We start from the raw sequence: 12,342 nt of genomic DNA on the forward strand, positions 1-12,342 counted from the left end.
AATATCCTTCCAGTTCATGGTTTGAGATTTCTAAATATATCTGGATTTATGTGTTTTAAATATTTACATAAATGGTATTATGCCGTGCAGACATTATTTTTTTACGTAATAGTGTGCTTTTCAATATCCACGAATATTGACACATTCAATATTCATTTATCCATGTTAATATACAAAAATAAGAGTTCATACTACATATTAATTAGTTGCATCTTATGAATTATCTGACCACACAACTCACTTCCCTACTAATGAACGTGCAGACTGTTTCCAAATTCCTGATCATTTTGCAAGGAGCCGCTTCGTACACATAATCTGTGGAGCCGTGCTCTGCACTTCCTGCCCGGCATCACCCCCTTTTCACAAGAGCGCTATGGACGGCATGCCCATCAGAGGGGCTCTTTAAGATCTGCAGAATTTCAGAGCTGAGCTGTGCGTGAGGAACTGGACTGTGACCGACATCTAGTGGCAGAAGCATGTAGATGTGGTGGCTCTTGACACACTAAAACCAGGGGCCATATTAGGCACCGGGTTGGAATCCAACATTAGCTTGAAAGCAAAGGGTCCTGGCTTCTGCCACTGGGCCCTGCAGTAGACTTATTCCCCAAAGCCTGACTAAGCACCCACACATTATAGATTACGAACTCTGGTGATCTCTGGGGACTGAACATAAGGATTTAGAGAAAGCAGTCATGCTATTTAAACTTCTGTTTGCCTGTGAATGTTTCCTTCTCCCCATCTTCTATTGTCTGAGGTTCTTCTGCCCTGAGATTTGATGCAGAGACATAGGGTCTCCCCAGATCCTCTTCCTCAATGTCTCAAAATCTAGACTTTCCCAAGGCTGTTGAAATTGTCATCACTTTGCACCCTTAGGAGACAGTACTGAGCAGAACACTGCCTCCTTTGGAGGGTCACTGACCTCTCTCCTCTCCTCCAACCAGATTTAGGCAAGGCCAGTTACACTGCTTTCTGCTGAGAGCCCCTTCTCTCACTAGAAGACACACTCCAGGCTGAATAATAGAGGATGAAATGGGTGGTCTTTGCTTCTGAGGCTTGCAGACTGGGCTCTCCCAGGCCTATGCAGGAATAACCCCCTTGGGTCATTTCTGTCCTAGAAGCGGAGCAATGACTTCTGCAAGATGTACACGTACCCACATGTATAGCCCCTCCATTCCACATTGGCACAAAGCCTCTATCACTTCAACTTAGATATCAGGGGTTAAATTATAACCCCAGTGCACAAGACATGCCTCACCAGCAATTTAATTTGATACCCACATCACTGTCCTCCACACCCCGACAACCTCCTGTGCCTGGCATATTGCACCAAAAGGAAAGAAAAAAAAACCCTTCCCCATCTCTAGGCCAGCTAGAATCTGTGTATGAGAAATGTGAACTCAATTTCCAATTCGCCTTGGCTCAATTTAATTAGGATGATAAATTGGATATTGGAGTTTAAAGTACAACTTGAGGTCTAGTCTCTTGTAAAACATATATATATTTTTTTCATTTCTAACCATCCCTGAGTAATTTCTCATTCCACATTCCTGAATTTAGTTCATTACTCAAACAATAATAATGGAAACCCCAGAGATACCACCCCTCCCTTCCTGCTTTTATCTTTGTGATTCCTGATAGATCCTCATGATTGTCCAAGAGGTCACTGGAGGAGAAAACAGAGAAGCTGAGGGCTTAAGCTCAGGGGCCTGGGCATGAAGCCCTTGTCCCCTCCAGGGGACTTTGAAGACTTACCAAAGCCTACAGGCAGCGCTATTTTCCAGGAGCAATCCATGTTACTGGGGTAGTTGCCTGGGAAGCCCGGGCTTAGGATCACCCCCTCCATCTCCTCCACTGTTCCCCCACACTGCGCTGTGACAATGACACAAGATGGGTTAGGACAACATCAAGGTGGGTACAGGGCCGCGCCAACATTTGGAAGCTCCCTGACAGCTGCAGATTTTAACTTTTCATGAGTCATAAATATCTCTTCAAGAATCCAGAGGAATCCCTTAAAAAAAACTGCACATGTGGGCAAAATTGAGTATGTAGATTCAGGAAGGGAAGCGAATCCTATGAACCCAAGTTATGGACTCGTGACCTTGAGCATACCCTTCATAAGTCCGTCCCCTTAGTGAGGACTCACAGGAGAAGTGAAAGTGGTCTGGGCCAAGTCTGACCATTTATTACACCATCCCCTAAGGCTCCCTCTCTTCGTGGCCTAACCCACTCTCCCAAGACAGCAGAAAGGAGAAGAAGGAAGGGGCCTGGCATGTATCACCTTCCCACTCTGGGCCAGGGACTGTGCCAGGCTCTTTACAAATACATTATACCAGGCAAGGTGGCAGGGTGAGACCCACCACAAGCCCCTCGCAGAAAAGTGACCGTGATGAACATTCCACAGGAATGAACCATGAGAGAGACCTGAGGGTTTGAGAACATCTGACATGCCCATCAAGGGTCATGATTTCAAGGTCATCCGAAGATGCAGGGGCATCAATGTGGCCTGGTCAGTTGGCATCAACTCTAAAGAGGTTGTGTGAGTAGGAAGAGGTCAGCCAGCCACAGAGGCCCAGAGGAGAGAGAGAAGGATTGGCAGGTCCAGGCAAGTGCTTTCTAAGGAGAGGGAGGCTCGGCAAATGGACCAGAAAACAGTGCAGAGCAGGCTCTGGACTTGACCGCCTGGGTCACAGTCCCACCTTCACTTCCTATGGGACCTGGCACAAGTTCTAAACCCCTCCAAACCTCAGTTTTCCCCATCTGTAGGATAGAACTTTCCACAGCACTAATGGGATTGTCGTGGAGGGACCGTGCTTCACATGGGCTAGGGCCGGTTCCTGTGGTGAACACTCAGAGTGAACAGCAACTGCTGTTAAAGTGAATGGCTTCCTCGCCAAGATCTCGGTCATATGATGGGGGAAAGTGCCTTGTACTGATTGCTCACATTTCTGACCTGCTCTGGACATGACCAGGGCTGTACCCTGGTGAAATCACGGAAGGAAAAGGCCATTGTGCCCAAGTGACATTCCCTCGCCTCCCCTCACTTCCTACTGTAAGGTCCGCCTGGGAAGGGGGACCTTACAGTCACTTGGGCACTAGAGAACCTGAGGTTTCTGTTCCTGACTCTGCCACTTTCTTTTTAATCCTGAAAGGTTTAGGTTTCTTGTTTGTCAAGTACAGGTAATTGATGCTGCTGAGGAAATCTGAGGAAACATGGAGCCGTGCCGAGCACAGAGGACACGCTCACCAAACGTTCATCTGCCTTGTCTGCCCCCATCAGAAGCTCCAAAGAAGGAGAACTTGTCTTGCACCTGCTGATCTCCTCCTCATTGCTTTAGCACAGGGTAAGAAACAAAACCGAGCTACACCCTTGTTTCACAGGTCACTCTTGATATCTATTAGCAGATTTATTGTCGGTGGCACAACAAAGTCATCGAGATAAGCCCAGAATGCCCACAAGTTACACTCGGGGTCAGGAGATAAGCTCATGGGGAATCAGAACGGTCATTTGTTTCATTTTGTAATTTTGTGTTTGGTGGGTAGAGGTTTCCAAAAGTCACGGCAGCCCTACATGAGAGTTGGAGATCATACAAACATCAGTTTAAAACTGTTGACTTGGGACAAATCTGGAATAAGAAATATTCTTCTGGTTTGAATTTGAACTCGATGATATGCCCCTGAACTCAAATTCCTGGGAGGAAATGGATTTGAGTGAACTGTGAAGTCTGAGCTCTCTTACCAATACAGAGAGGAGGAGGGTAGTTCCATCGCCGCACGGTTCCGGGCATGCAGGAGATGTGGGCGTGTCCCTAGAGGAATCAGAAACAGGTGTGGGTTGCTGCCCCCCACCACATGTACAACCAGAAGGGGGCCAGGCTTGCTCAGGGGCTCGCGCTAAGGAACAGGGCATGCAAAGACACACAGACCCACTGTGGGATGGGGGCAAGACAGAGGGAGAGAGATTTTGGGGAAAGCCAATTATTAACAACCATTACTAAAGAATTCTCATTACTAGAGCTTTCCTTGTGAGACTCCTTTAATTACTAAATTCTCTGATGGCCTTCAAAGAGAAATTAAATTTTCTGAAAGCCGAATCAAACCCAACTTTGCAGGAACACATTGGAGGCCGGCTTGTGCCAAATTGTTAGTCAGCGGAGTTTGTCTTTTGCGTGAACATCTCAGGAGGGAATAATGGTCCCCAGGAGAACTGGTGGCTGCTCCCTGTTCTTTGGTGACTGTATTGTGCTGGTGCAAGGCTGACCAACCACACATCTCAGGGGATGCCTGTTCCCTGTCCTGGGTATCAAAGGGAGGTACCTGGAGGACGTATCCTGGCTCACACTGGAAAGAGACCACGTCGTTCACCAAGTAGCGCTCACCCGTCTTCACCCCATTACTGGGCACAGCGGGTTCTGGACAACTGCTCAGGCCCACCGCTAGATAAGACAGAGACAGTCGGAAAGGAGAATGGGCCAGCTCAGCAGATCAGTGAGACAGTGGGCTGGGAGATGCTGGCCGCAGGAGAAGCAGGGCCTCTCACGGCCGTCTGGCCTAGTGCTCCCTAGCCCTCTTGAGAAATGCAATGTTCACGTGGCACAGAGGCTTAACAGGCCAAAGGTGTCATAGGTGTCACCCTATGGACTCTGGGTGCCCTGCTCACCCACAGAACTCCAAGCTAGGGAGCTCCCCAGTCCTGTAAACCCTAAGACCTCTCTGCATGGGCTCCTGCCTCCTGCTCCTAACTTCCCTCTGTCTTCCTTACCCTAAAGGGACGGTTCTGGAGGGCTGAGACATGGGGAGAGGCAGAGGAAAGGTGAGAGGGAAGGAGAGCAGTTATCATGGAGGGCATCTCAGCAATGCTCGGGGCTCAGTTAGAGCCTCATACTCTGGGGCAGAAATGTTCTGAGGGATACTTGCTCGTGGTGAAGACTCTCCATTGCTTTATTTCTCCCCTTGTGTTTTCCAGGTCAAGCTAGCCCCTTTCTGGGAGCATCAGTGGTGGCCACTCACACTGTGCCTGCCACTGTCAGCTCTGGCCTCACTTAACACCAGCCCCTGTAACAGGCCCCTTCTCATCACTACCCAAAGCCACTGCTATTCTAGATCATCCTGAACTCATAGGCAACTTGCGCTTCTTAAAGCGCAATCTTTGACTCATGGGGCTTACTTGCTCAGCAATGTGAAGTAGGTCCCATGGCCTGTTATACAGAATCCAACCTTCTCACCCTGACACCTGGGACCTTCACCATCTTGGCCTGGTCCCTTTGCAAGATCACCTCCGTGGACTCTCAGTGCTCCTCATCTACTCCTCTTTATGTCTCTTCAAATTCAACCACATTCATTTATTTCTTATTCTATACCCGGCACAGTACACAAAGCTTCCTTCATGAGAGCAGCCCCCCGATCTACCTCCTCCACGTGCTACCTGCCTGCCCACACCATCATCACAGGAGCCACACTTCCCATGAGCAGGGTGGGGGCCAGTGAGCCACATATGTCCCTTCGTACCCTTCAAGCAGGTCTTGACATCCCATTTTACAGATGGGGACACAGGCTGAGAGAGGCCCAGAGACATGTCCCTAGTTCAGACGCAGCCCAGCCTGAACCCAGGTCTGCCCAAGCCTGAGGCCACATGAGCTCTCCTGCCCCTAGTCTGCTCCTCACCCCTTCCTGCTGCCTCCCACACAGCAGGCAGGAGTGTAGCATTTCCCAGCTGGGGGCTTCCTGCCTCCCGTGTGCCTCATAGGAGCCCACCTGCAGGTGCAGGCGCTTCAGGTGCACTAAGTAAACTTCTGTGTGTTCTGGACTGCACTTGCAGGGCACCTCTCTAGGGGTGAGGGCTGGAAGACTTGGGCCAGGCAAAGGATAGCTGCAAACTGAATTCTCCAACTCTCAAGTGATCCTCCTTATCACAGCTGCCAGGAAGGAGAGGAGGGCAGAGAGTTTGGGTCTGACCCTGGGCATTAGCATGGTCCAGAGAGCTTCGGAGATAACAGCTCCAGCCTCCCTGGTGGTTCCTTTGGGGAACACAGGCTTCCTGAGAAATCCACGTGTACTCAGTGCCTTCAGGGAGCCAGGGGCTCGGGGAAAAAGAACAGGGCAGGATGAGTTAGGCAAGGCTTCAAGCCCCCAGCCTACCTTCTTATGTAGCAGGTGATGGGTCTTTATGCCATACTGAGATGAGACTCTGACAACTACCTGTGCTTTTGTTTCCCTCTGAGGGAAATTTACATATAGTGAAATGCACCAATCTTACACGTCCATGTTGCAATTGACATAATTATGAGTTTTGAGCTTACACAGTATAACCCAAGCCCCTGTCAACACTGCTGAACATTGTAGTCACCTAGACATTCCCTCGTGCTCTTCCCAGGCGGTTTCCGTCCTGCATGTGTTTTTAAGACATGGATGTGATCTTTGGAAATGAAGTCTCTTTGGACCTATCTCCTAAAGTCTCAGCAGCTGACACAGAAGACTCCAAAGACAAGCATTAAAACAATCATCAAATGAATTTGGAGGACCTAGTCTTGCCATCTTGTCTCTGTCTCCCTTGCACGCCAACTTAGTATGTAGGGGGAGGTCACAACTTAGCGACTCAAGACCCACTTGCTGGAAAGGGAGAGATGGACAGAAGAGGCGGCAGAGAGAGAGCAAGAGACACAGCGAGGACAAAAGAATGTGGCAGGAGGAAAAATGAAATGGGGAGAAAGAGGAGGCCAGAGAGAGAACAAAGGAGGGGGATGGAGAAAAGCCCATCCTAATTTCCCTGACACTGCACAGCTTGATTTTATTGAAGCCATGCTACAACAAAGGAAAAAAAAAATTTTATCATATGTAATTTATTACTTTTGAAAGCATATTGCTCCATTTCCATTTCAATTAAATAAACATTAAATATGAATCACAGCCATAGATGTGACTTTTCAGTACCCTTCAAAACCATTTGCCTCTGCACTAGCAGTTAACTCTCCATCCTCTGTGCCCTCTTTGTAGACTATCTTACAAAACAAAATATCACTACAGGGTCCTGGCCCCTAGGAATTCCAATCTCCAGATACCAGTGAGGACCTGTTTTTCCCCAGCTCTTCCTCCCATGAGCGGATACTGTAAGGGACGTGTCAGCTACTGAGAAAACTGCCAGTTCCCTGGGACCAAGAAAACTGAGAAGAGGTAGATTCTTTCTGGCATGAGGCAGGAGAATGACAAAGCAATTTAGGAAGGAAATGTACCTTTGGAAGAAGAAAGAACAGAAAAGATTCTAAGGAGCATTTAAGGACTCAAAATATTGGCTAGATTAACAAAACTAGGAGAAACAAGGGAGGAGAGGATAAGAGGAAAAATGTGACTTATTTGAGAAACCCAGGGTACTTTACCAGGTGTGTGAAGCTTTAGACATCTGCAGGGAGGAGTCTCAGAGGCCCCTGTCCTACGCTTTACCCCTCAGGAGCTTTGCTTCTAGCTGTCCTGGGTCTTTCCTGCCAGGTGGACATGTCAGTTCTTTCAGGTGATGAGCTTCCTGGGATCCAGCTAATCCTCTCCTAAGCATCCAGGTAAAGGACACCCAGATGGTGCTGTCCTGATCAGGCACCTAGCACCAGCTGGGCCTTCCATCTGCACAGGCCCATACTGTCACAGGGGGTCAAGCCAGCCATGCCTTCCTGAATTTCTTACTTCTCATTCCAAACCTAACTAAGCCATCTGCTTCTGTAAGGCCTTACCCTCCCAGGTTACAATCGATGTCTATCTTTCCTCCTGGACACTGTGCTTTTGAAGGCAGGGACTTAGTCTTATTCATTGTTTTGTGGACACCTAATGCAAGGCTTGGCACAGTGCAGGTTCTCAATGTTTCTTCAAGACATTTCTATCTCCACCTGCCCCAGATAGAAGTGACCACTCTCTCCTCTGAACCACTGCTGTACCATCTAGAGACATCCATGGGAGCACCTGTAATGCTGCAATGCCCTTGTCTGGTTATGTGTCTGTTTCTTTCTAGTGGACTCTCAGGGGACTGATCTATTTCAATAATACCCAATCCTGGCAAACCCAGCATGATACCCGGTCACGTTGTAAATGCTCCATGAGTATTTGCTGGACGAGTGTGGGATGAATGCTACTGTTGGCCTATTTCTTCCCATACCCAGTGGGGCAAGGGGATGGGGCAGGCAGTCCCAGGATGCAAGTAGTCTCCCCACAAACCTCTTTCTTTGTTCCCCAGAAGACACATCCGCAACTTTTCTGTTAAGAGTATTTAGTTGTGAGCACTTAGGGATGCTGGAAGCCAGGATGTAAAGGTTAAGGCTTGCAGGGAGAAATCTGGTAGAAGAGGAGTGAAGTATCCAATGAGGGGAGGAACTTCAAAGATAACTGCATCACAGAACTAGAGGTTAGAGAGGCCAATGTTTAGGATTGAGGGAGGAACGCCCCTCCATCTCCTTATATCCTAAATTGTATACAGGGGCCTAGGCCAGTGACCAAGTTCCCTTCCCATTCTCGGGGTGGACACTGAGTAAGGCATAGGTTTCTGAGTAACAGACATGTGGGTGATAACCCAGCACTGCTGTGCAGCCTTGAGGAGGTTTCAGACCTTCTCTGGGCTTTAGCATCCTCTTCTGGTCCATGATTAGGCTTACATGGGATGGAGAATATACAGGCCCAATATATATTAGCTCAGAGCGGGCACTCAGTAACTTTTAGTTCTACCCTGAACACTGTACACAGCTGAGACCCCAGGTTCTCACTTTTGTATTCCAGGTGGAAGCCAGCTGCAGACACGCTGATGTCTGAGTAGAAGTGAAGGTAGAGCTGGTTGGAGGTGCTGTTCAGAAGGGCAGGCACAGTTGTTCCTAGGACAAGGACACCAGCATCATTGAGATTTGGCTTCTCCCGGTCCCCACACTCCTCCCCAGTGCTCTGGCTTTTTACTGACGTTCCACTTGCAATGCTCCCAAAGTCCCCAATTATCAAACCCACTAAATGACAAATTAGACCCCTCAGGGGGCTAAGTCTCCAATGGCCAAGGGAGGAGAGACCTCCCCAAACCACTTTCCACAAGATGAGCAGTGCAGAGCTGTATGCCTGCAGGAGGCCTCTGAGTTTGGTCCCCTCCCCGCCATCTTCAGAAAGAACCTGGCATGCATGATTTTCTGGACCATCCAGTATGGAAAGTTTTTCTGGGGCACATGACTTTTCTTTATATCTTGGCAGCCTAGAGTTCTGGGCCTAAAAGACTCAGATAATTGCCCAGGCCATTGGGCAAAAGCATGTGCCATGTTCCATCAGAAGTCCATCCACCACTGGAATGAAAAATAGTGCATCCACTTTGGAGAACGGTTTGGTGGTTCTTCAAAAAGTTAAACATAGAGTTACAATATGACCCAGCAAGCCCATTCCTCCTGTGTAAGCACATGCTCACACAAAAACTGATACATGGATATTCATGTAAGGAACATTCATCATAATAGCAAGAAAATGGAAATGGCCCATCAATGGATAAATGGATAAAAAAAGCATGGTATATCCATGTAACAAAGTGCTGATGCACACTACAACTTGGTGGACTTTGAAAACATTGTGCTAAGTGGCAGAAGCCGAATACAGAAGCTTATGTATTATATGATTCCATCTATATGAAATGCCTGAAATAGGCAAATCCAGAGAGGGAAAGCAGGTTAGTGGTTACTGGAGGCTGGGCTTGGGGGCAGGTGAGGTGGAGAGTGAGGGTAATGTGTGCCTGGTTTCATAAAAAATGCTCTGGGATTAGACAGCAGGAAGTGTTGTAGAACCCGGTGAATATACCCAAACCACTCAAGTGTGCACTTGAAAATGGTGACTGTTATGGTATGTGAATATATCACAGTGATGATGACAATAGCATCTCCCACTGCCCTCCAGATTGGAAGCCCTCCTTACCTGAGAAACTCCCCAGCATGGTTACAGTGTTATCTGCACCGTCAAACACTTCTAGGGAGTCCCAGTTCTGCTCTGTGACAAAACTGATGACCTGAATCTGGGGAGGCAGAAGGATTGTCCTGCTAGTTAGGCAGCCTCTGTCCCTTCCTTCCTCTCTGCCACCCATCCCTCTCTCCTCCATTCCACAGTTCCACAGTTAATCCAACTTGGTGAGCACCTGCTCTGTGCTAGGCCCTTCCAGCAACGTTAAGCAGCAGCCCTTAATCCAAGGAGCTCCCTCTCTGGTGGGGAAGGCGGATGACTAAATGATTACAGGACGGCAGGAAAATTCACGAGGTGGACAATGGGGGAAAGAAATTCTAGGAAGTGGGACTAGCCTTCTCCTCATTTCTGGAACATTCTTTGGGCTTCCCTACTTTGCTGCCCTGATTGCCTCAGACATCCCACATCAGTGAGCAGTGGCCCACTCCCACCCAAGTCGGTCAGCTCAGGTCCTGACTTGCTGCCTCTCTGCTGGCTTTGCAGCCCCTTGACCTTCTCCCTGCCTCAGCACCCAGGCCAGGGCCTCCTTCCACTGAGGTCCTCTTACTGGGCACCACCTATGCCCCAATTCAGCTTCCCCAGCTTGAGCTACAGGTGTGGTGCCCTGAGTATGTGCCCCAGTGTGGACTTGTGCTTGGCCCCTCATCAGCAATGCCCCCCACAATCTTAAGAAAAAATCCTCAAGCCATCTATGAGTTTCCCCTAATCTTCAGATCCCCGCTCTAGACCCATTACCCTTCCCCACTGGCTGGAGCCAATGCCCATCTCCCCTTCCTCAGTTCCCTCACTCCTCATGCCCTGAGGCCCCTGTGGCCCAGGAACTATCGTGTTTTTTTCATTTGTGGGCCACGTCTCTACACTTGGACAGAGTCTCCTTAGCTGCAAGGGCAGGGGACAGGGGACAGGGGATAGGCTGTGTCTCCTCCTGGCTCACCTGGCTTAAGGCTTGGTGATAGCCGGCACCTGTGGGTGAACACCTGCCCCATCAAGGTACTTCCTTCCCCCCTACCTGGATGCCAGCGCCTTCAGGGACCATGATCTTCCACACACAGTTGAGGCTGTTGAGGTATGGCTCCGGGAAACCAGGGGACAGGATGGTGCCCCGGCGCTCTGTGAGATTGCCACCACATGGCACTGGGAGAGAGGCAGCTCTGGTCAGGGCTCACCAACCAGCCTGCTTCTTTAGGCCCCACCTCTGCTGTGACTCCTGCCCATGGGGCTTCTTCCTTTGTGCCCCAGTCCCACCTTCTCATTCTGTTTTTCACCTGCTGTGTGACTTTTTCACACGAGACCGCCGTTAGGGACCCGGCCCTCAGCTCCTTCTTTCACATGCATCCCTGCCCGCGAACCTCTGGGTGTCTTCACACCCCACCGCAGGATGAGGGATGTGGCCCAGATGGGACTTAAGGTAGCTGGTGAGAAGGTGCTGCTGTGTGTCTTGGGGCATCTGCTGGGACTTGCTCCATCCCTCAGAAAATAGAGAGGACTATTTTCTGGTCCCTTCACCCTCTCTCCAGCCCTGGCTTCCCAGGCACTCACCCACACACGTGGGAGCTGAGACGTTCCACTGGGCCAAAGCCCCAGGTACAGGAAGGCACTCAATTTCTGGGGACCCCTGCAGCGCATAGCCCGAGTTGCATTCGAAGCGGACGATGGCCCCTACCGAGAAGTCACTGCCCAGCCTCTTGCCATAGCGGGGTTCTGGCACCGAGCTGCACTGCGTGGCGCTGGTTCGCGGTACAGCTGCAGGGGACAGGGGCATTGAGGGGTGGGCCTCGCCCCTCTACAAACTGGCCCAGGGATGGACACACATGAGACTGAAACAAAGACAGCCTAGATGGGACCTGGAGAGGTTATACTGATATGTAATTGGACACACCGTGTGACAGCACAACTTCCGGAGACCACGGGAGGCAGTGTGCACCCTGGGTCCGGTTTTGTTCTTGGCCTTCCCAGTGCTGCTCCTCAGTGATCAGGGTCCCACGTTCCCTGAGGAGGAGAGCCAATGGGACTTCCTCCTCCAATTTCAGTGTCTTCACCCTGCCTTTGGGAAGCTCCCACCTACCATGCACCTTAGGAGCCTGCTGGGACCCTGGCTTCCATGACCTTAATCTTATCTCTCCCATCCACTGTGGTGGCTGGGACCCTTGAACTTGGCCACAGGGATGGCATTCCCCTATAACAGGCCTACCTCTGCACCTATAGGAGGACTGCCCATGTAACTATGGGAGGACTGCCCCTTCACCTGTGGGAGGACTGCCCCTTCACCTGTGGGAGGACTGCCCCTGCAACTGTGGGAGGACTGCCCCTGCACTTGTGGGAGGACTGCCCCTTCACCTGTGGGAGGACTGCCCCTTCACCTGTGGGAGGACTGCCCTTGTACCTGTGGGAGGA

General features: G+C 50.0%; 1 protein-coding gene across 1 annotated transcript in view; it reads right to left on the reverse strand.

Moving 5' to 3' along the window:
* Nucleotides 1-12,342, reverse strand: part of CSMD2 (CUB and Sushi multiple domains 2) — a 575,968-nt gene that overhangs the window by 79,890 nt on the left and 483,736 nt on the right. Inside the window, exons 34-40 of the mRNA XM_012812368.1 lie at nucleotides 11,488-11,691; nucleotides 10,958-11,082; nucleotides 9,907-10,003; nucleotides 8,736-8,840; nucleotides 4,315-4,433; nucleotides 3,737-3,806; nucleotides 1,753-1,869 (exon numbers count right to left, since the gene is read on the reverse strand). Coding sequence (XP_012667822.1) covers nucleotides 1,753-1,869; nucleotides 3,737-3,806; nucleotides 4,315-4,433; nucleotides 8,736-8,840; nucleotides 9,907-10,003; nucleotides 10,958-11,082; nucleotides 11,488-11,691 — 837 coding nt within the window. The remainder of the gene's footprint in view (nucleotides 1-1,752; nucleotides 1,870-3,736; nucleotides 3,807-4,314; nucleotides 4,434-8,735; nucleotides 8,841-9,906; nucleotides 10,004-10,957; nucleotides 11,083-11,487; nucleotides 11,692-12,342) is intronic.

The sequence above is a fragment of the Otolemur garnettii genome, unplaced genomic scaffold, assembly GCF_000181295.1.
Source record: "Otolemur garnettii isolate 467f Iridium unplaced genomic scaffold, OtoGar3 scaffold00204, whole genome shotgun sequence".
Classification (NCBI taxonomy): domain Eukaryota; kingdom Metazoa; phylum Chordata; class Mammalia; order Primates; family Galagidae; genus Otolemur; species Otolemur garnettii.